Source organism: Dromiciops gliroides, chromosome 1 (genome assembly GCF_019393635.1).
Source record: "Dromiciops gliroides isolate mDroGli1 chromosome 1, mDroGli1.pri, whole genome shotgun sequence".
Classification (NCBI taxonomy): Eukaryota; Metazoa; Chordata; class Mammalia; order Microbiotheria; family Microbiotheriidae; genus Dromiciops; species Dromiciops gliroides.
The window spans coordinates 87676536-87699355 of NC_057861.1; the positions used below are offsets into that span (position 1 = coordinate 87676536).

At 41.4% G+C, this 22820-nt stretch overlaps 1 protein-coding gene across 1 annotated transcript in view; it reads left to right on the top strand.

Annotated features, from left to right (window-relative positions):
* KCNK9 (potassium two pore domain channel subfamily K member 9) overlaps window positions 1-22546 on the top strand; it is a 192142-nt gene extending 169596 nt beyond the window's left edge. Inside the window, exon 2 of the mRNA XM_043975262.1 lies at window positions 21414-22546. Within this exon, the coding sequence (XP_043831197.1) occupies window positions 21414-22255 (842 nt within the window). The 3' untranslated portion in view covers window positions 22256-22546. The remainder of the gene's footprint in view (window positions 1-21413) is intronic.
* The last annotated feature ends 274 nt before the right edge of the window (window positions 22547-22820 follow it).

The window sequence follows — 22820 nt, forward strand, 5'->3', positions numbered from 1 at the left end:
GAATTCAGTCAAGGGAGGTGCCTCACTCCCACCGAGGAATAAACAGGGACCAAAAAATCAGAAGAAGGGCACCTGCAGGGGACTCCTTCCTCTTTCCAGTTATATGGTTATTCTTAACTTATCATAATAACATTAGCAGAGGCTTGTACTTTGCTTTAAGCTGTATAAAGTATTTTATTCACATTCATTTGATCTTTACAACAGGCCTGGGTGGTAGGTACTAATGATACTATTAACAGTTATAATAGATATTCATAAGAACTTTAAAATTTGCACATTACCTTAGAATCTTTATCTCATTTGAGCTTCCCCACTGCCAGGGGCGGTATGTGTTACAACTATTACTATCCTTATTTTAATGATTAGGAAACTGATCCTCAGAGAAGTTAAGTGATTCATGGTTGCATAGCTAGTAATAATAATAACTAACTTTTATATAGCGGTTTAAGGTTTGTGAAGCATTTTACTTTATCCTTACAATCACTGTGGAAGGTGATTTTACAGAAGAGGAAATTAAGGCAAAGGTTAAGTGCCTGGTTCAGGGTCACACAGCTAGTAAGTATCTGAAGTCAAATTTGAATTTAGGTCTTCCTGATTCTAGGTCCAGCACTTCATCTACTGTGCCACCAGCTATCTACAGATTATAGGTATTGTTCCCATTGTACATACGAGGACCCGGAGGTTAAGTGCCTTGCTTTTGGTTACACGGATAATGGCAGGATTTGAACCCAAATCTTCCTGAGTCCAAATCCAGCACCCTATCCACTACACCAAGAGATAAAAGTGACACCTTAAATACTTAGAAAACATAATTTGATTTATAAGCAAGTTTTCTCAAATACTCAATCATATTAAGTGAGGAGTACAACTACTATGGGGGCCAGCCATACTATTCACTTGTAGCCATATAGTCTCTCTCTAGATTTCAGTAGAAAGATCTCTCTATTCAGTACCTAGTTCCTGCCAAGAATAACACCTTTATACCCAAGAAGAAGGCATTCCTGAGTCCCAAAGAGCTCATGCAAGCATTCTTTTGATATGCTTAAGTCAGCAGCTTGAGGATGCTTGCCTCACATCTCCATGGACCCTTGTGATATGCCATCACTTTTCAGGGATACAGAAACAGAGGAGGGCACACAGAGTCAGGCCCCTTCAATGGATAGGAAGACTGACAGAATTGGAACTTAGGTCTTGCTGCTTCCATATGTTAGCTTTCCTATTTCACTGTAGAAGAAACTGTGGCTAATTGAAGTAACTGAGGCAACCACAAGGTTCAGTTGGATAGAGCTTTAGGATCTGAGTTCAAATGTGACCTCAAACATCTACTAGTTGTGTGACGCTGGGCAAGTCTGCCTGACTTAGTTTTCTCATCTGTAAAATGGAAATAATAATGGTACCTACCTCTCAAGATCATTATGGAGATTAAATAAGATAATATTTGTAAGGCACTTTGCAAACCTTACACTGACATATAAATGCTAGCTATTAATTAATTGATTGATTGATTAATCAATTAGTTAACTAATTAATTGGCTTCCCATAGCTAATTGAATGACAAAGGTAAAATTTGAAACTATATCCCCTATTCCTGATCCAAAGCTTCTTCTCCTGTGCTACATTGATAGTGTTTAAGAAACATCATCATTGAAAATGACCCAAACCTGATTTAAAAAGAACATACTATCATCCATAATAGGATCTCATAGCTGAACCAACATTTGAGGTCATCATGGGTCATCTCATCCAACTTTTATCTGAATCAGAAATCTTTTCTTCAACGTCCCTGATAAGTGATTATCCAGTCTCTGATTATTATTGTTAACTGCTGTGATTGTTCAGTTGTTTTTCCAGTCACATCTTACTCTTCACGAACCTATTTGGGGTTTTCTTGGCAAAGAAAGATGAGGAAACTGAGGCAAATAGGGTGAAATGACTTGTCCAAGGTCACACAGCTAGTAGTAGTCTGAAGCTGGTTTTGAACTTAGGAAGATGAATCTTCCTGATTCCCAGACCAGTGCTCTATCCACTGTGCCACCTATCTGTCTACATTAATAATATATTATAATATATATTAATTATCATTAATTATATGTCATATATAACATATTAATATATAACACATGATATAATATATTAATCTATGACATAGATTACTATAATATATAGATCTATTAGAACTTAGAGATCATCCATCCATTCATCCATCCACCTGTCCGTCTGTGTCTGTCCATCTATCCAAGCAATCTATTTTACAGCAAAAGAAACTGAAGCCTAGAGAAATTAAATCATTTCCCCAAGGTCCCCTAGTAAGCTAATGGTAGCCCAGAGCTCCTTCCATGATAGCTCTGCCAATTTTTAATCCTCTTCATTGACAGGGAAGTCAGCAGTCCTCACGAGGCATCCCATTCCAGAAGTCATATAGAAAAAAAAAAACAATGGATGGGATGTTTGTAAATAACCTTGTGAGATAGTGAATTCCCCCATCACTGGAATTATTCAAGTAGAGAAAATAATTGGAACATCTCCCTACATACACCCTCGCTCTTCTCCCATAAACAGCTTGAAAAGTTCTCCTCTTGAGATTGGTAGTGAAATGATGTTTCCTGGGGAGAGATTGTACTGGTCTAGTTCTTTCTGCCTATTAGGAAAAAAACCCCACCAAAAATGTTGTGATTTGAATCCAATCATAGGATGGGTTGAAATGGACACTAAGAAAAGTTGAAGGGCCAAGGGAACTACTGTTATTTTGGTGATTCATATTGAAGACAAAGTGAGATAATAGAAGGCGGGGGGAAGCACTTTAGGACGTCACAATGCTATATATAATGTGCCAGGGGCTATTATTCATGCTGACATAATAATTATCGACATCATCATTTTCCTCCTTGTCATTGGACCCTTTTCCTTAAGCATAGATTCCTCTTTCTATCCAGGCCGTGCAGCTGACCTCAGAACTGGATGACTTCCCCTCTGCCCACCCTCATCCCTAGAGCTTTATTCAGGCAAAAAAGCTTATAACATCTCCCTGCCAACCTCCCCCTCCCCATCTCCTCTGCATCTGCTACACCCCTCTGAAACTGCTGATGAAACTGACCCAATATTTTCATAGATCCTGACATCAGGAGAACAAGAATTTAATCATTCTTTTAGAGAAGGGATGTGGGGCTGCGAGCCAGTCAACAAACATTTATTAAGTGCCTACTATGTGTCAGGCACTGTGCTAAGCACTTGGGATACAAAAAACAAACAAAACAAAAACAGCAAAAGACAGTCCTTTCTCTTAAGAAACTCATACTCTAATGGTGGAGACAACATGCCAACAATTATATACAAACAAGCTATATACAGGATAAATTGGAGATAACCTCAGAGGGAAGACATTAACATTAAGACAGGTTGGAAAAGGTTTCTTATAGAAGGTGGGGTTTTAGCTGGGACTTAAAGGAAATCAGGGAATCCAAGAAGTGGAAATGAGGAAAGAGGGGAGTCCAAGACACCCAGTGAAAATGCCTAGAGCTGGGAGATGTGGTGTCTTGTTCTAGGAACATCAAGGAGGTCAGTGTTACTGGAGTGACACATTAGTAAAATGAAATGGCTAGACTAGAAAGAGTGAATTTGCAGTGAAAGGACTGAGGTTCAAATTTTAGCTTTATTCCTTACTCCCTATGTGACCTTGGGCAAGTCACTTCTCTGGGGCTCAGTTACCTAATCTATAAAAAAAGGGTTTGGGGCAGATAATTCTAGGTCTAAATCTATGGTCTTTTGATGACTTGCTCAAGGCCATACACGTAGTTACTATTAAATCCAGGGTTCAAGTCTGAGTCTTCTGACTCCACATAATAATAACAACAGCCACAATGATACCATTTTATAGTGCTTTACAATTTGTAGACTGCTTCACCAAGGGCTGCTATGAAGATTAACTGAAATGTTCTCTGCGGTGAGCACTACAGGTATCCTCATTTTGCTGATGAGGGTACTGAGGCACAGAGAGGTTAAGTAATTAGTCTGTGGTCACACAGCAAGACACAATACTCCTTCCATTACATTATGCTCATCACCCTTACAGATTATAGAAATTCTTTTATGAAAGGCTGTTAAAACTGTTAAAAGGCTGTGCCCAGTATGATGGAAAAGGGTTGCCCTGATGCAGGGAAACAGGGGAAGAACTAGTTGGTCTTTCTAAGAAATTGTCCTTCCTGAGAATCTCTGAAAGCCCCTCACTCTATGTATATGTGTAATTTAAGATTCTAAATGTGGATTCTAATCTGTTCCCCCAGTTTTGGGGGAAACTGACTAAAATCACTGATAAAACGAGTTTAGGTTTTTAAGGGTTTATTGGAAAATAGAAAGAAAAAGATTGAGAACAGAATTCCAACAGCCTGGCATTCCTCTCTTTCCTCAAATTTCCTGAGAAGTCCTCTGCCACCACCACCATCAAGTCAGGAACTCAAAAAGCCCCAGAGCTCTCCGCGCAGGCTCCCTTTCCTCCTTCCTGTCTCTTCCCAGACCATGGGAGGCTCCTCAAGTTGATTGGCTGGTAGCCTTGATAGACAGCACCCATGAGCAAACATCATTTCCTGACACCAAGGAAAAGCCACAATGCCTCTGAGGCATTTTCCTCATGGTGGAGCTTTCTCACAGCAAGTCTCCAATAGGTGGCATCATTTTAATCATTACAGTCCCCCCTTTTGTTCCTCAAGAAACAAAATGTTTCCTTGATGGAACAGTAAAAAGAATATAATAACTATTGCTAAGTAATAATATGTGAACAACAATATAGAAAAGGAAGAGAGGAAAGTTTTGTCCAGAGGGGCGATTTTTTTTTTGTCCTCATGAACCGACGCTTTGACATTAGTCTTGCAAAGGGAGGGCCTCTGCAGAGGGTACATGTTACAGATGATGTATATTATAACAGAAAGGAGATAGTAAAAACTAACAAAACAAAACAGTTCATATAGAGTCTCTGATTTCTCTTGTCTTCTTGAAGTGGTAAGATGTCATCAGGAGGAAACTGGATTCTGGTCTGGAAAACTGGATTCTGGACTCTGGTCTGGATTCTGGTCTGGAAAAACTGGATTCTGGACTCTGGTCTGGAAAGTTGGATTCTCTTTAACTGTTTGAATTGCTGTATTTTTACTAAACCTTAGCATAGCATTTATATCCTTAGACTTCTAATAGAGGGTTGAGGTAGTTATGCAATCTGTAACACTTTTTACTACCATGTGTCTGGATCAAAGCCAAATTTAGTATGTGTTCATGACACCTGAAAATGTTATGGAAAGGTTATCATACCATATCTCATGGTTCTGAGACAGCCAGTGATTGTGCTAGGCCACAGGTGAGTTCAACTGAGTGAGATAAAAAGATAAATAAGTTCAGTTAAATTAGGTTAAATTAGGAGGGAGAGAGGATAAATACTGGACTGTGCCTAGTAATTGTGCTCTACATAGTCACCATCATAAGCAAACCATGGACTTAACATATACCTGTCTCTCCTTTTGTTGCACATATATTCTCTCCAGGGCCTGCATCAGAGTTCACAGCAAGTTAGTCTCTGAAATGATAAGTTTCCATACTTCCAAAATCTCATATTAATTTCACCAAAGACAGTATGATGGTAAAAATGCATACTATGCTGCATAACTGAGAATATATTAGTGATATATACAATAATTCCAAACCATGCCCAGAGTATAATGACATATAAATAATAAATGAATGTAAATAGCTGATTATATTAGACATTATTACATAATCTTCTTTTAGCAAGTAGACCACATCATCTTATACATGAATTCTCTAGTATAACAGTAGCAGATACTTAAAGTGGTGATTAATTCATCAAAAAGAAATAAGACTTCAATTAGCAAGATTCAATATTCAATGTTTTCAGTGAGGTATCAAGCAATAGGGTTCAATAACCCTCTCTCAAAAAGAAAGAGTAAAAAAAAAGAATTCTGGTAGCTTCTGAGGTCCAATGGCCTCACCCACAGCATATACTTAAAATGTCTTTGAAAAGTCACTTAGTTTAGTTTTAAAGAAAAGCAAAAGAAACAAAAGTAAAAAAACAAAGTAAAACCAAAAACCAAAAATAAAAAGCAAAAGATTTGCTAAGCACCCTTTTGTGCTCTTAAAGATCTTAAAGGTGTGATGAATTCCAGGTCTTTTCAGTGCCTTTCAAAAGTCAAAACAAAACAAAAACAAAAAGGATTAAAAAAAAATAGGTATAGGGTAGGGAAAGGGTGGGGGAAATTGAGGTGGGCCAGAAAACTAGGCCATGTGCTTCAAGTGCTTTTGCCTGTAGAAGGAAATGCTTGTTAAATTTTAAGGTATTTAAGCTGCTAGAGTTTGGGGTATGCCACATTGTTTTAATTGGTTCCCCAATTCTCTGCATGACAAAGTGGCAGGGGTTTCTGAATTGTCATTGATCTTTCTAATGCTGTCATAATGTTCTTTATGGTAGAAAATGTGGAGTTCTCTAGCATCAGTTTTGTCTGTGCCACTGATTTTCAATAAGGGCTGATTTAACTGATGAACTACCACATTCAGTTGATGCTGCTTAGCAAATGCTACAATTGTATCATTTCCTCCCCACTTTCCAAATTTCTTTAATTCGTCAACATATTCTTCAAAAGGGGAGTCATTTACTCTAAAAGACTCAAACTCTTGTCTATGGTTAATCATATAAAAAGCAGCTTCTTGTCTGTGTCTGAGATGATTTCTACAGTGACCTTCTAGCTGGTCTGCTAAAGCCCTAAAAAGGCAATTTCTGTCTCCTGATACTTTACGAAGACTGAGTCCCAAAGCATTTAACTGATCAATGGGATTATCAAATGGGAACTGCCTATTTCCTCTGAACTCTCTTTGCTCTTTAACAGCTGCTATCATTAGGGGTTTTAGCTCTTTAGCGTCTACCTCAGGTCTATCTGAAATCTCTTCACCTATGAATGGTGCAGGCTTTACATGAGAGTAATGAATCCATGAGTCTTTTTCACCAATTTTAATGGCAGTAGGAGTTGTCGATAATACCTGAAAAGGTCCTTCCCAGGCAGGTTGGGTTCCACTGGTTCTCTGAAAATTCTTTACATATATTTTATCTCCTGGGTTGAAGTTATGCAATGAAAAGTCTAATGGTCCTGCCTGGACCACAGCTCCTGCCTTATGGAGTTCACGTAGCCTGGTTTGTAATTCCTGTATATAGAAGGCAACAGAAGTATCACCTCCCACCAGTGATGTATAAACTGGGGAAAAAGTTTTAGCTTGGATAGGAGGGTGACCAAAAAGCATTTCATAAGGAGATATATGAAGTTCTCCTCTTGGTCTACTGCGTAGATAGAATAATGCCAATGGTAGAACATCAGGCCATTTCAAATGGGTTTCAGTACATAATTTGCCAATCATACTCTTAAGCTCTTTATTCATACGTTCAACTTGGCCTGAACTTTGTGGATGGTAGGGCGTGTGGAATTTTGGAGTCACTCCCAAGAAAGAGTAGATTTGGGATAAAATGGAATCAGTGAAATGTGTGCCTTTGTCAGAATCGATGAGGGCTGGTGGGCCAAAACGAGGTACTATCTCTTTAAGAAGAATTTTGGCAACAAAGGCAGCTGTGGCTCAGGGGTTGGGAAAGGCCTCCACCCACCGAGTGAGCTGATCAACTATAACAAGGCAAAATTTATAATGTCCTGCTTTTGGCATCATAATATAATCAATTTGTAAGTGCTCAAAAGGTGTATATGCTAGAGGATGCCCTCCATAAGCTTTGGCCTTAAAAGCATACTGATTATAAGACTGACATGTGGAGCAGCCCGAGCAGATTCGAGATGCTGTATTAGTCACACCTGGTGCTATCCAGGTTCTCTTAATAGAGTCTACAATGCCTTGTGTACCAAAATGGTGAACAGAGAGGCATACCTGGTGGTAGAATTTCCGGGGAAGAAATGGCTTACCTTCTGGAGACACCCAGATGCCGTTGATCTGTTTTGCCTTAAATTTCTTTTTCCACTTTTCTACTTCAGAATCGTCATAGGTTAGGTTGGAAGGAATATCCTCAGAAGGTGAAAGGTTAAATACATGTTCAGGAGCTTCTAATGCAGCAAGCTTGGCTGCAGAATCTGCTCGTGCATTTCCCTTTGAAACAGGATCACTGTTCCCTGTGTGGGCAGGGCAATGTACAACGGCTAGGGAAGAAGGCAGTTTCAGGGCATCTAAGAGGTCCTTGATAAGGTCCCCATTGGCAATAGCCTTGCCCGAGGATGTTAGGAAGCCTTGTTGACGCCAAATCATACCAATAAAGTGGCATATGCCAAAGCCATATTTCGAGTCAGTAAAAATGGTGGCACTCTTATCTTTGGCTATATTACAGGCCTGTGTAAGAGCCACAAGTTCAGCAGCCTGTGCACTAAAATGGGAAGGCAGAGAAGCTGCCCAGAGGGTGTCATAATCAGAAACTACAGCAGCTCCAGTAAAACAGGTTCCCTTTCTCATAAATGAGGAACCATCTGTATAGAGGACAAGATGAGGATTTTCTAAAGGTGTATCAAAAAGATCATCATGGGGTTTTTCAGCCATATCAACTAAAGAAGCACAGTCATGCAACGGTTCCCCTGAGAATGGTAAGCTAGGGAGTAGTGTTGCTGGATTAAGAACTGTGTAGCGTTTTAAAGTGATATTCTCATTACCTAACAGGGTTATTTCATACTTAGCCAGCCTTTGATCTGAAAAGGCTTGTGTCCTGTGACGTAGTAAGAGAGCCTTCACTTCGTGAGGGCATTGCACAGTTAGAGGGTTACCTAGGACCAAATCAGAGGCTTTTTCCACCAAAAGGGCTTTGGCCGCCACTGCTCTAAGGCAAGGTGGTGCTCCAGCCGCTACAGGGTCCAGCTGAGTTGAATAGTAGGCTATAGGGCGTTGGTTAGGCCCCAGTGATTGAATCAGAACTCCAGAAGCCACCCCCCTTTGTTCATGCACAAAGAGAGTGAAAGGCTTACTATAATCTGGTAGTCCTAGGGCAGGTGCTGATAACAAGGCCCGTTTTAATTCTTTTATGGCTGAGAGATGCTGGGGATCCAACTGTAAAATGTCTGGGACAGAACTTTTTGTTAGAGCTATGAGAGGTTTAGTAATTTCACCAAAAGAGGGTATCCATTGTCTACAGTACTCAGCTGCTTCCAGAATGGCTCTTAATTGCTTCTTAGTAGAGAGGGCAGAAAGTTGTTGAATGGCCTGGACTCGCTTAGAAGAGACAGCGCGAGTTCCAGCAGCCAGAATAAATCCTAAATATTCCACCTGGGGCAAACACCATTGTACCTTTGACTTGGACACTTTGTGGCCTCTCTTGTGCAGCTCTAGTAGTAAGTGACGGCTATCTTCTTGACAAATTTCAGCATTAGGGGAGGCTAAAAGTAAGTCATCAACGTATTGTACTAGTGTGGAGCCTTTAAAGGTAATAGAGGCCAGATCCTGCTGTAAAATTTGGGAAAATAATGTGGGACTGTCTACAAATCCCTGTGGGAGTCTAGTCCAGGTCCACTGTCTATTTTTCCAGGTAAAAGCAAATAAATATTGAAAGTCCTCATATACTGGTATGGAGAAAAAGGCAGAGCAGAGGTCTACCACTGTGAAGCATGTAGATTCACAGGGAATGGAAGAAATTATGGTAGAAGGGGAAGCCACTATAGCATGTCTAGGGATAACATAATTATTAATTGCTCTAAGATCTTGCACAAAACGATAAACAGGTTTACCATCTGGCCCAGGTTTGGGTTTTTTAACTGGCAAAATGGGAGTATTGCATGGATAGTGATGAGATGGAATAATAATACCATGGCTTTTCAAAGCCTCAATTATAGGGGTGATCCCTTCTATTGCTTCCCTAGACAATGGATACTGTGGAATGGAGGGGGGTGGTCCCCCCTTAACTTTAAAGGTAACAGGCATGGCAGACTTAAGGAGCCCCACCTCATTAGGGGATGAGGCCCATAAAGACTCAGGAATGTCAGAGGGAATTTTGGATACTTCCCCTACTGTTCCTTGAGCTTCTGTAAGTAAAATTGCTAATAAATGAACAGTATCCTCTGGCAATTGTAGGGAGACAGCCCCATCTGGAGCACAAGATATGGTTGCTCAAAGCTTGCAAAGGAGATCACGACCTAATAAATTTACAGGGGCATCAGGCATGAGTAAGAATGAATGTTCCACTGTTAAGGGTCCCATAGATACCATGCGAGGATTCAATTTTGCCACTCTCTGGCTCTTTCTTGAGACTCCTACTACATTTAAAAATCCTACATGTCTACACCCAGCATCTGGTTTGCTTACTAAAATTGATTTAGAAGCTCCTGTGTCTAGCAAACAGTCATAATACGTGTTCCCTACTTTGAGGGTCACATGAGGTTCATTACTCTGGGGAGGTGAATGGACTGGCACAAGTGCATTAAAAAAATCCAGATCTGGGAATATGTTGCTTTCATTATCTATGTTCCATTCCTCCCCTTCCTCTTGTCAATCCTGTGCCCCCCTTTGAGGGAGTCCATGGTTACCCTGATTCTGGTTCTGTCCTTCTGTTCCTCCCTGATAGGGTCTACGGTTATTCTGATACTGTCTCTTTGTATCCCCCTGAAAAGATTTATATCCATTTTGATTCTGCCTCTAATAAGGCCTATAATTACTCCGGTTGTTTCCTTTCTGATGAAAGTTTCCAAAATTATTTCGATTTCCCCCAAAGAATTCCTCAAGGCTCTCGGTCATTGTCCTCTTAAGGTCTTGTTTTTTAGTTCTACGTTCCCTCAAGAAGTGTCCTTGTTTTTTGCAGTACTCGCAAAATTTAGGGGGTTGATAACGATTTTCAATTTTCCAGTTTCTCTGCCCTGTTGTTTCCTGTACTGGAGCTAAAATGTCCTGTCTGTTCCTTTCTTCTCTCTCATTTCCTTCGTAAATATATGTTGCTATTTCTTTAAGTCTGTCAGGACTCAAACTATTCCGCCCAGGACATTGCTTTTAAAAATATTTCTGAATTTCTGGTAAGGACTGGTTTACAAAATGAGAGCAGATAATATGGGCGTCTCTACTGTCTAATGGGTCTAGTCTAGCATATTGCCTGGCATACTTACACAGCCTGTCATAAAATCTATTAGGTCTCTCATCGGTTCCCAGAACTGTATCTATAAATTTTTGCCAGTTATCAGTCTTTCTAATACAGGATTCCATTGCCTTCAGCAATGTTTCCCTTGCATCTTTCAACATATCAAAATGCTTAGCGTTATTGGGGTCCCAGTCAGGGTCTTGAATAGGCCACCCAATATCAACCTTTCCCGTGGCTTCCAGGCTGTTTGCTGCAGCTACTATATCTGCTCTTTCTCCTGGGGACAATATTGTTTCCATAAGGTCAGTAACATCATTCCAAGTGGGCTGATATGCTCTAAAAATTGCTCTAAACTGCCTGATAACTGCTGTGGGATCTTCATCAAATTTAGGAGTGCTTTGTCCCTATAAAGCCAAATCCTTGGGTGTAAAAGGTGTGTATAGTCTGAGCTTATGTATAGTACCTTTTTGACCATGGGTGAGGATCTCTTGAAGGGGAAAAATTCTTACTTTCTCTGTCTCCTCTACAGGGGAATCACTTCTTTCTTTCTTTATTTGTTTGTTTGGCATGGAGGAAGTAGAGGGCGAGGGAATAAGAGTTGGATCATTTGGAATTTCAGTCTGAACGGCCTTGCATTCAATATTGGGTTTGGAGGTTTGGGAGGCCATGTCTACAAGCTTAGGCTTGTCAATTTGGGGTCTGGATTTTCTTCGTCTTATATTTTTAGTATGATAATTTTCGCTTGCTCTGGCCCAGATTTTCCAATAATGGAAATGTTCAGGTGGACATCTACTTAGGGTTCTTTGCAAATGCTTCAATGTTTTGGGATCAAATGACCCATATTTGGGCCTTTCTTCCTGTAATTCCTCATGCCACATAAAACACAGTCTGATAAGCCCTCCTCTGGTCATGGTTCTATTTAGTCTAAGTTTTCCCTCATTCCAATCCATAAGTAGCTTTCCTAATGGGGAATCCCGGGGAATCATCTTTATTCTAATATTATCTAGGGCATGCCAAATTCTCCATACCACACCACAAAGCCCCACAAAACCAAAAAGAGTAATAAAAATATATTCAAATTCGGGGGCGGCTAGGTGGTGCAGTGGATAAAGCACTGGCCCTGGATTCAGGAGTTCCTGAGTTCAAATCCGGCCTCAGACACTTGACACTTACTAGCTGTGTGACCTTGGGCAAGTCACTTAACCCCCATTGCTTCGCTAAAAAATAAAAACAAAACAAAACAAAACAAAACAAAATATATATTCAAATTCAAACTGGCCAACATCTCTGATTAGTGAAGGTAAAGCTAGAAAAGGGGTACTTAGGATGCTTAAAAGATCCATTTGAAATTTAAAACAGCCTATACTTGATAGTACTTTCCAATTTAAAAGGACAGGGGAGGGGAAATCTTACCCAATTAGAAGATCAGAAGATGAACGTTTGGTTTTCCTCTTCGTGGTCAGCCAAACTGTGTAATTTAAGATTCTAAATGTGGATTCTAATCTGTTCCCCCAGTTTTGGGGGAAACTGACTAAAATCACTGATAAAACGAGTTTAAGTTTTTAAGGGTTTATTGGAAAATAGAAAGAAAAAGATTGAGAACAGAATTCCAACAGCCTGGCATTCCTCTCTTTCCTCAAATTTCCTGAGACGTCCTCTGCTGCCACCACCATCAAGTCAGGAACCCAAAAAGCCCCAGAGCTCTCCGCGCAGGCTCCCTTTCCTCCTTCCTGTCTCCTCCCAGACCATAGGAGGCTCCTCAAGTTGATTGGCTGGTAGCCTTGATAGACAGCACCCATGAGCAAACATCATTTCCTGACACCAAGGAAAAGCCACAATACCTCTGAGGCATTTCCCTCATGGTGGAGCTTTCCCACAGCAAGTCTCCAGTAGGTGGCATCATTCCAATCATTACATATAGAATGGGAGTAGTGTAAAGAAACTCAATACAACTTGGATATTCCTATAATTAAGGTTTCTACATTAAAAATATTACCAAAGAGGGGGCAGCTAGGTGGCACATTGGATAGAGCACTGGCCCTGGATTCAGGAGGACCTGAGTTCAAATCCAGCCTCAATCACTTAACACTTAGTAGCTGTGTGACCCTGGGCAAGTCACTTAACCCCAATTGCCTCACTGAAAAAAAAAATTACCAAAGAGTGGGGCCTTAGGGGGCAGCTAGGTGGCTCAGTGGATAGAGCACCAGTCCTGGAGTCAGGAGGACCTGAGTTCAAATCCAGCCTTAGACCTTGACACTTACTAGCTGTGTGACCCTGGGCAAGTCACTTAACACTCATTGCCCTGAAAAAAAAAAGTGGGGCCTTTTCTGTTCTGGGTTCAATGCCAGGTGTGGAGAGAATGGGGTCAAAATATAATGTATAGGAAATATTGGGACTTTCAAAAGTCTTAATACAGTTAATGTAGTAGCTACTAAAGCAGGATCAGAGTCTGATGGGATTTTAAGATAAGAGATATACAAAGTATATACATTGAGGCTATAACAGCCTAAAACTGCACTAAAACTTTTGAAATATTCTAGTAACTTAGATAATAGTAATAATAATAGATACTAGTGTGTTAGTAGATAATAGTAATTGAATGATAAAGGTAAAATTTGAAATTATATCCCCAATTCCTTGTCCAAAAGCTCCTTCTGCCATGTCACAGTGACTGTTTAATAAATATTATTGTTGAAAATGACCCAAAGTAACTGAAATTTACTTTGTAAAGCACTTTATATAGGTGCTTTCCATTTTATCTTCACAACAACCCATTGAGGTGGGTGCTATAGCTATTTTTTCTTGTGAGGCAATGAGGGTTCAGTGACTTGCCTAGGGTCACACAGCTAGTAAGTTTCAAGTGTCTGAGGCTGGATTTGAACTCAGGTCCTTCTGAATCCAAGGGCAGTGCTTTAACTACTGTGCCACTTAGCTGCCCACTCCCCCAAGCTACAGGTATTGTTAATCTTGATGTACCTCAGTCTCCTCATCTGTAAAATGAGGTTGTGACTTGCCCATGGTCACACAGCTAGTAAATGTCAAAGGATTTGAACTTGGGTCTTCTTTACCTTAAGCAGAGCATTCTGGTCAGTGTATTGCTCCAACTGGAGCCGGGAAGCCATTATCCCATAGGAGGTAGTTTGTCCACTAAAGTCTCCTAAATGGTATATATTTGGTACTCTTGAAAAGAAGCAGGAGATGAAATCTTGCCTCCCTAATAGTTCTGTCTTAATTAAAGCCTGTGTTGTGGGAGAGACCAGCAGAGTATGCCCTCTATAGATGGTTTAATTTATAAAATGCCTTTTTTTCCTCCCTTGCAATATGACAGGTTGAAGGTATGAGAAACCCCCTTGCTTGTCCATAGATTCTGAGTTGCCTACCCCCTTCAAATAGTCAGGACTTGTGCCCTTGGGATCCTGGGATACATGGAAACCCTAATTGTGACCCCCATATCTGAGTGGGCATAGGGGACAATGACTAAAGATGCACATGGGGTGACCTTGGGGTTGCATCCTCTTTCCAAGTCATTGCCTGAGGCTAGTCTTCTGATGTCTTCCTAATATACTTTATTGTGTGCACCCTAGGCATATATTGTGTATCTGTCTTCTCTGGGTGTAGTACATACTATTTTGATGCATCATATGTGCAATAAGAAAATGTATCATGTGTGTTCTCTCTATTGTGACATATTTGCATACTTTGTGGGTCTTGTGTGTGTAAGTGTACACTAACCATATACGGGTCTACTTCCCGCTATGTCTGTACATCTTGTTTATCTGGTTTATCTGGTGTGTTCCCTTTTGTCTGTTTTAGACTATAAGCTTCTAGAAGGCAGGGGTCATATATTTCGATTACATCTTTTATTTATTTATTTATTTATTTTTAGTGAGGCAATTGAGGTTAAGTGACTTGCTCAGGGTCACACAGCGAGTAAGTGTTAAGTGTCTGAGGCCAGATTTGAACTCAAGTACTCCTGACTCCAGGGCCGGTGCTCTATCCACTGCGGCACCTAGACGCCCCATCTATTACATCTTACTCATTATTCATTCATACCTCCCCCTCCCTTCTCTTCTGCTACACTTACAAATAATCAACTCCAAGTCAACAATCTATTTTACAAGCTACTCCTTGCCATTTAAAAATGCCATCAGAGAGGGGTGAGTGCAATGAACATTTATTAAGCCTTTAGTATGTACATGACTCCAGTGATAGAAAGTTAAGATACTTTTAGAACAAATCCATTCTCGAATGATTTTAGTTAGTTGTGTTATTGATGTGGTCAATTATGTTGATGGTTTTCCTAATATTAAACCAGTTCTGAGATATTAAATATTTAAATATTAAACCCACCTGGTGATACAAATCCATTCTTTATAATGTATTTCTGAATGGTTGCTGTTAGGTTAGGGCAGAGGCAATTAGCTATGGCATCACCAGTGGGATGGGCAGAGTAGAATGCAAACTTTTGTGTTTGGTATTTAAGGTCCTTTATGACCAGACCTACCTACGTAATCATCTAACCTCATTTCTACTTGCTATAAGATCTCTCTTCACTAGTCAGGTGCTGGTCTTTTCATTCTTTCTCTCATCCCACGTCCTCTATGAAGTCACCTCCTGACAACAAGACAAGAGATGAGTACTATAGGCATTCACTGGAAGAAAAGGTCACTTTGACAATTGAGGGGAAGATGGACTTGTGGCAGGTAGACCAACCAGCATGCTATTACAATAGCCAGCCATAGGTGATGAGGCCTGCACCTTTAGCAGGCTCCAACCAGTTGCATTCCAATAACTTCCAAATTCTATCATTTCTACTTGGTACTGTATCTTGCATAAGCTCCCTTCTTTCTTCAGACACCATCCCCACCCTGCTAAAGTGGCAAGCCCTCATCACCTCATGCTTGGACCATGGCAACGGTCTGCCTACCACAAATCTCTCCCCACTCTAGCCCATCTTCCACTCAATTGTCCAAGTGATCTTCATAAAGCACAGGTTTGATCATGTTATCCTCCCCTAATCAATTAATTCTAGTGGATCTCTATTGCCTTCAGGAACAAGTATAAAATCTCTGGCATGGAAAGCTCACCCCTCCAATTACCTAACCCCTTCCTACCTTTCCAGTTTTCTTATACCCTTTTTATTTCTTCTTCTTATACCCTTATACCCCACCATGTACTCTGTGATCTAGCGACACTGACCTCCTTGCTGTTCCTCAAATAAAACACTCCATCTTCCAATTCTAAGCATTTTCACTGGCTGTCCCCCATATCTGGAAGTCTCTCCTTATTTATCCCTGCCTCTTGGCTCCCTGAATTCCTCCAAATTACAGCTAAAGTCTCATCTTCTACAAGAAGCATTTCCAATCCTGCTTCCATCTTTTGATTATCTATGATTTATTCTGTATGTATCTTGTTAGCATATAGTTAGACTCTAACTAAGCTCTTGTGAGCAAGGACTGTCTTTTGCCTTTCTTTGTAGTATCTTTGGTACTTAGCATAGTGCCTGGCATATAGTAGGTGCTTAATAAGTGCTAACTGACTGACTGACTGAGGGTTAAAATAAAGTGCCAGATTTGTGCTGCGCACAATGTCACAAGACAGTGTAATGTGATTTTACCTGCTTTTATAGGGAATGTGGGACAGTTAGAAGGCAATTTAGCATGAAATGTGGTGATATACAGCGAAAAGCTCTAATTTCCTATGTGACCCTGGACAAATCACTTCCTTTCTCTGGTTCTTTTTGAAAACGAGCATCATCCTCACAACAGGTAAGTAATATAAGTCTTAGCCCCTTATCCTTAAGAGGAAATTGAGGTTGGGTGACTTGCTCAAGGTAAGTATTATAAGTACTTTCATCCTCATTTCACAGATTATGAATCTGGGGTTTGGTGGCTTTGCTCCATGTTGTAGAGTTATTATGTGTTGAAACCTAGATTTGAAACCACATCTCCAAAGACACAACTTGGAGGACTCTGCTCATCTTGGATTCTAAGCCAGCTGTTGATACTAAGTCTAGAGTTCTTTCCATTATGACATACTGCCTCCCACCTTCCATTTGTTTGCATTCAGCATAGGACTTTGGACATAATAGATACTCAGCAAATAAATATTTATTGAATGTATGAATTAATTTGCTTTTAAATTTCTAAAGTGTTCTCCCATCCATTATTTCAATTGGTGACTTATGTGGGCAAGTACTACTAAAAAGTAACATGAGAAAAGATGACTGATTCTGGAGTCAGGAAGAACAAGGATTGGAGCTGTGATTTCATTGGTATAAGGAACTCCCAGGTGAGAAAACTCCATTTACCAATGCAGGTCACCTACTTCTTGAAACATATAGTCTTAGAGAATTGCCTAGGGCATTGAATGAAAGTTTAAGTGATTCCCCTAGGGTTACACTGACATTATGTGTCAATGTGGCAGAATTGGATCCATGTCCTCCTGCCTTCAGGACTATGCCTCTAAGCCATACTTCATAAGATGTCAAGAAGACCAAGCCAGCCATGTAAAGAAAATCTTCATAGAGGAAGGTAGGACTTCAGGTGTCCTCTCAGAGGGCTCAGATCCTTGCAATATGAAACTCAGTGGGAGCAGCTAGGTGGCAGTGGATGAAATGTGGTGATATAAAGTGAAAAGCTCTAATTCCTTATGTGACCCTGGACAAACCACTTCCTTTCTCTGGTCCTTTCACTGGCCCTGGAGTCAGGAGGACCTGAGTTCAAATTTGGCCTCAGACACTTAGTAGCTGTGTGACCCTGGGCAAGTCACTTAACCCCCAACTGCCAGAAAGAAACTCAGTGGTTTGATTCAGATTACCCAGATGGTTGGCATAACCTGGGGTTCTCTAAACCTGTCTCCTCATCTATAAAATAGAGATAATAGGGGGCAGCTAGGTGGCACAGTGAATAAAGCACTGGCCCTGGATTTAGGAGGATCTGAGTTCAAATCCACCCTCAGACACTTGACACTTACTAGCTGTGTGACCCTGGCCAAGTCACTTAACCCTCATTGCCCTGAAAGAAAAAGAAAAAAAATAGAGATAATAATGAGTGGAACTTTTACCCCAAAAGAATGCTGTAAAGTTCAAATGAGATGATGCTATGTGCTTTGCAAGCCCTGAACTGCTACCTAAAGGTCAGCCATTCTAATCCCCATTTTACAACTTCCATTCAGCTTTGTTGGAGAAACACAGCTTACAAGTCTGATCAAAGCATAACAATTTATTAAGCAAAACCAGGAATGAGCAGCTTAGCATTTCATCCTTTACTAAGTAAGAATACAATATTTAGAGTGAGTGAAAGTCGTTAACACTCTTAACATTAGAGCCAGAAGGAATCTTCAAAACCTAGTCCAAATCAGACAACTGAGGCTGAAGGAGGCTACTTGATTTGCCTAAGTTCACGCAGGTAAGTAGCAGAGGTGGCTTTTGAACCCCGTGCTCTTGACTCCAAAACCAGTGCCTTTCTCCACTTTCCTTCCTTGCCCTTGTCTGAAGACTTCCAATATATCAGGAGACCTCTCCTCTAAGATGAATCCTCTTAGGGAAAGAAAATTGTGTGATTTTTAAAAAAGCATATAGCTCTATCTGGACATGACTGGCCGTGTCTTAAGTTTTATATAAGTCTGATTTAGGAGGAAAAAGTATGACTAAAATGTGTGCTACAAGCACAATATGAGTGTTCTAAACAAACAAGTGATGGGGTCAGTAGGACTGGGAGAGACCTCAGTCAGTCAAGGAACCATTGTGGGAACTGATGCTTCTATAGTGTTTTACAGTTTGAAAAGCACTTTGCATACATTGCAAAATGAAAGGTCCCCACCAAAATCAATAAACCACCTCATCATCTGAGCCTCCTGGCAACCCTGTGAGGTAGGTGCTGGTGGTTTATTGACTCATTTGTTGGTCTGGCCCTGAATTTTCATCAGTGTGGGGAGCTCCCAGAGTAAAAACGCCTTCTACCACCAGTGGTGACCAAGACTCTTCAAGAGTTCCATGAAACACAGAGGTTAAGGGGCATGGTTGCTCAGGTGGTAATGCACATGAGGCAGGGATTGAACCCAGCCCTTGCTGATTCCAGGAGTAGCCATTCCTTGCCTCTCCAAGGTAGGTGCTATAGTTATTATTTTACAGACTAGGAAATTAAGGGTCAGAAATACCTAATAATAATATATTATAAATGCTCACAAATAATAATATCGAATAATAATAACAATGATTATTCGGTGAGCATTTATGTGGTGTTTTAAGGTTCTTGAACTTCTGTATACATGTGATCTTATTTGATCCCAACAATAACCTTGGGAGGTAGGTGCTATTACTATACTCATTTTACAGATGAGGAAACTGGGTCTTAGAGAGCCTAAGTGCCCAGGATCACATAGCAAGTGTGAGCATTAGAGGCAGAATTTGAACTGAGGTCTTCCTTGTTTCAGCTCTAGCACCCCATCCCCTATACCACTCAGTGTAAGTGTCTAAGGTGGGATTTGAACCCAGGATTTTCTGATTCCAGGGTCAACACACTTTACTTTATTTTTCAGTGCCTTACATGGAAGGAAGACTTCTCGGAGGAGGGTAGGACATGAGGTGGCCTTTCAAGACCTCATCCCTTGGAAGTTGAAACTGAGTTGCTTATTTCAGATTACACAGAAGGTTGTTGGCAGCAGAGGGCACTCAGGACTGGGGTGTCCAAGGAGATTTCTATTTAGGAAAGGTTCAAACTAGATGGCCTCTGAGGTCCCTCCTAGCTTTCTTCATGTAATATATAGGCTGTCCCAAAAATCTTAGTGCAGCTGCACTGAGGCTTTTGGGCTACCTTTTTTAAAAGAGGTAAAACCTGTGTTTGAGGATAGAGTAAGGAAACACTCCGACTGGAGTACTCCACAACTAACAGACCTTCGGATGGCAAAGTTTAGAGTTTTGGGGAACTCCAGAGATATGTTGTCCAACCCCCTCATTCCACAAGTAGGTAAAATTAGACAGGGGAGGGAAAGCTGTTTACCAAAGGCATCTCAGGACTATGTTTTCTTGGTTCTGACCACTAACCTCAAGTGTTCCCAGTGAATTCACACATACACCCATGTCAGCAAACCCTTTGTGATCTTGGGTGGACCATTTGTCCTCTTGCCTTTTATTTCCCCATTTGTGTAATGAAGTCATACCTTCCAATCTGGTATTAGGACCATAGAATTTTCAGATCTGGAAGGGGCCCTGAAAATTCACTAAGACCACCCCCCTCATTTTACAGATAAGGAAAATGAGGACCAGAGAAGGGAAGGGCTTTGTCCAATTGACGGTAAGAAGTCAAACACCCTGCTGCCATCTCTGCCACTAACTCCCAATCTAAGATTCATTTGACTATACCAAGCACACAAGAAAGACTCTTTGAAGGGTGAACTTGGCACTTAAGGGGACAAAGCCCCTCTACTGGTGAGAAGGAAATAGTTTTTCAAGAGACGGCACATTATGGAAAAGAATATTGACTTTAGTCTCAGTGGAACCTGTGTTCTGATCTTAGATTCATTTATTAGATTCTAGATCTGTTTACTCCCTGTAAGACTGTGGCCAAATTACTTGTCCTTCTGGGGCCTCATTTCCACCACCTGTAAAATGAAAGTGTTGGCCTAAAGTATATCTTAACAGCTCTAAATTCTGCCAAGCTGTGACCTTAGCCTGGAGTCAGGAAGGAGAGGGACTGGACCACTGATTTATCTGGTGTAGAGAGCTTCCCCAGCACTCAAAGGATGCTTAATATGCTTGTGCAAATGCTTGTTAATGACTTCCTGGTCCTAATGTCAGTTTCAAGGGAAAGTATCTTGTGTTTGCAATTCCCATGTAGAGTCAGGCCTGAAAATGCTTATTTCTGGCATTAGGAGGCAGGAATAAATTCAAATTTCAGTTCTTTTTTTTGGAGGGGGGGTAGGTGGCAATGAGGGTTAAGTGACTTGCCCAGGGTCACACAGGTAGTAAGTGTCAAGTGTCTGAGGCTGGATTTGAACTCAGGTCCTCCTGAATCCAGGGCCTGTATTTTATCTACTGTGCCACCTAGTTGCCCCCTCAAATTTCAGTTCTAATCTCATCTAGCTAGCTTGAGACTCTTGGGCTTTCACCTGTGTGAACCTCATTTCTCTTCCTCTCTAAAATGGGAATGATAATCTTTGTGCCCTTTATCCTATGGAATTCTTGTGAAGAGGGTGCCCTGTAAACTCTTAGGCACTCTAGAAATATGAGTCATTATTGCTAGGTTTTTTTTTTTAATTGCATGTCCTCATTTGTGCCTCTGTCTTCTCTCCTCTCCCTCCCCTGCCCTCCCTTTGCTCATTCCAGGTTATGGCCACGCAGCCCCTGGTACGGATGCAGGCAAAGCCTTCTGCATGTTCTACGCCGTGCTGGGCATTCCACTGACCCTGGTCATGTTCCAGAGCCTGGGGGAGCGGATGAACACCTTTGTTAAATACTTGCTGAAGAGGATTAAGAAGTGCTGCGGCATGCGGAGCACTGAGGTGTCCATGGAGAACATGGTCACCGTAGGCTTCTTCTCCTGTATGGGGACCCTGTGCATCGGGGCCGCGGCTTTCTCCCAGTATGAGGAGTGGAGTTTCTTCCACGCTTATTACTACTGTTTCATTACCTTGACTACCATAGGGTTCGGGGACTACGTGGCCCTGCAGACCAAGGGCGCCCTCCAGAAGAAGCCGCTCTATGTGGCCTTCAGTTTCATGTACATCCTGGTGGGGTTAACAGTCATCGGGGCCTTCCTCAACCTGGTTGTCCTCAGGTTCTTGACCATGAACAGCGAGGACGAGCGCCGAGACGCTGAGGAGCGGGCCTCGCTGGCGGGCAATCGCAACAGCATGGTCCTCCACATTCAGGAGGAGGCCCAACACGGCCGGCCGCGGTACAAGGCCGAGGTCACGGACCTCCAATCCGTCTGTTCATGCATGTGCTACCGATCCCAGGAGTATACCAGCCGGATGGTGTCCCACCAAAATTCCTTCAGCACCAAGCTGAACCCACAGTACTTTCACTCCATCTCATACAAGATTGAAGAAATTTCTCCAAGCACATTAAAAAACAGCCTTTTCCCATCCCCTGTTAGCTCCATCTCCCCTGGCCTACACAGCTTTACTGATAACTACAGGCTGATGAGACGGCGGAAGTCCATTTAGGATTTTTTTAAGAAAGAAAAAAAAGTCATTTGTCTTCTCTGGCTTTACCTTCCATTGGTCCATCTCTTTTGCCCTCTCTCTTTTTTTTTTTGTCCTGTTCGTTGTTTCCTTTCCTGTTCCTTTGTTCTTACTACCCTTTTTTCCTAACCTCCCAAGAGAGATGGAGTAAGGCCAAAGGGGGAAGAAATAGCCAGCCCTCCACTGAGACTCAGAACTGCGCATGAAGCATGAACCCTTCCCAGCAAAGTTTGCCTTACATTTCTGCTCCCTCCCTCACCCCCCACCCCTTTACTTTCCCCTACCCCTTTACTCTCCCCCTACCGGAATGTGAGGTGACATGAGGTGGAGCTGAGTGGGTACCAATATCCAAAGATGCACACCAAGCTTAGAGAGCCTTTTGGCACCTCAGGGTGCCTCTGACCTAACTCATTGCTTCTTTTTCCTCCTCAAGGAGCAGGTCACTGCATATGTGTGTGCATGCGTGTGTGCGCGCACATGGGGCGAGTGTGCAGTGTGTGTGCAGTTAGTTCCACAAAAACAAAACAAAAACATGAGCATCAGGTAT